Source organism: Morone saxatilis, unplaced genomic scaffold (assembly GCF_004916995.1).
Source record: "Morone saxatilis isolate NCDOM2014 unplaced genomic scaffold, NCSU_SB_2.0 Contig20, whole genome shotgun sequence".
Taxonomy (NCBI): Eukaryota; Metazoa; Chordata; class Actinopteri; family Moronidae; genus Morone; species Morone saxatilis.
Genome location: NW_023339763.1, coordinates 3144355 through 3144953, shown reverse-complemented (window position 1 = coordinate 3144953; position 599 = coordinate 3144355). Strand labels below are relative to the sequence as shown.

At 46.2% G+C, this 599-nt stretch overlaps 1 protein-coding gene across 1 annotated transcript in view; it reads right to left on the bottom strand.

The window, feature by feature from the left end:
- Positions 1-332, bottom strand: part of capn5b (calpain 5b) — a 42242-nt gene extending 41910 nt beyond the window's left edge. Inside the window, exon 1 of the mRNA XM_035667232.1 lies at positions 166-332. Within this exon, the coding sequence (XP_035523125.1) occupies positions 166-330 (165 nt within the window). The 5' untranslated portion in view covers positions 331-332. The remainder of the gene's footprint in view (positions 1-165) is intronic.
- Positions 333-599: the final 267 nt, after the last annotated feature.

The window sequence follows — 599 nt, the reverse complement described above, 5'->3', positions numbered from 1 at the left end:
CTACCCTTTAATTGTGTCAAAAACGAACCAACATACTGACCTATTGTTCATATTTTGTAACTTTTGGTGTCTGATGGTCACAAAGATCTCTATCAGCAGCCTCAAACCATAAATATCTGTCAGCTTTTATCAGTTGAAACTCTTCCACTGCACAAACCAACTCACCCGAGGCCTCTTCCATACCACACGTCCGATCCTGTTGCCCTGGTAAAAGAGCGAGTCGTCGATGGCGGGGAAGCGGGGGTCCTCAAAGAGAAGGCCACTCTGCAAGCACTGCCTCTTCAGGGTGGAGTACTGCTGCCCCTCGAAGGCCTTCACTGAAGTGAACATACTGCAGCCCTGAAGGACACAACCGGGATGACGAGAGCTGTTAGTACTTATCCCATGTAGACATCATAGCATCACACTTTGACTCACACTGTATTTCATCACAGGAACCAGTTTTCTCATCAACAAGTAACTTCCCCTGGCATTTCTGAAACCAATTTTCCTCCTCACACCTTTGCTCTTCATCTCTCACACACACATACAAAGCTGACTGAGAGCAGAATCCAGCAGACTTTAATACCTTAAGAGTGAAAGCTCTCAGTGGAAATAGG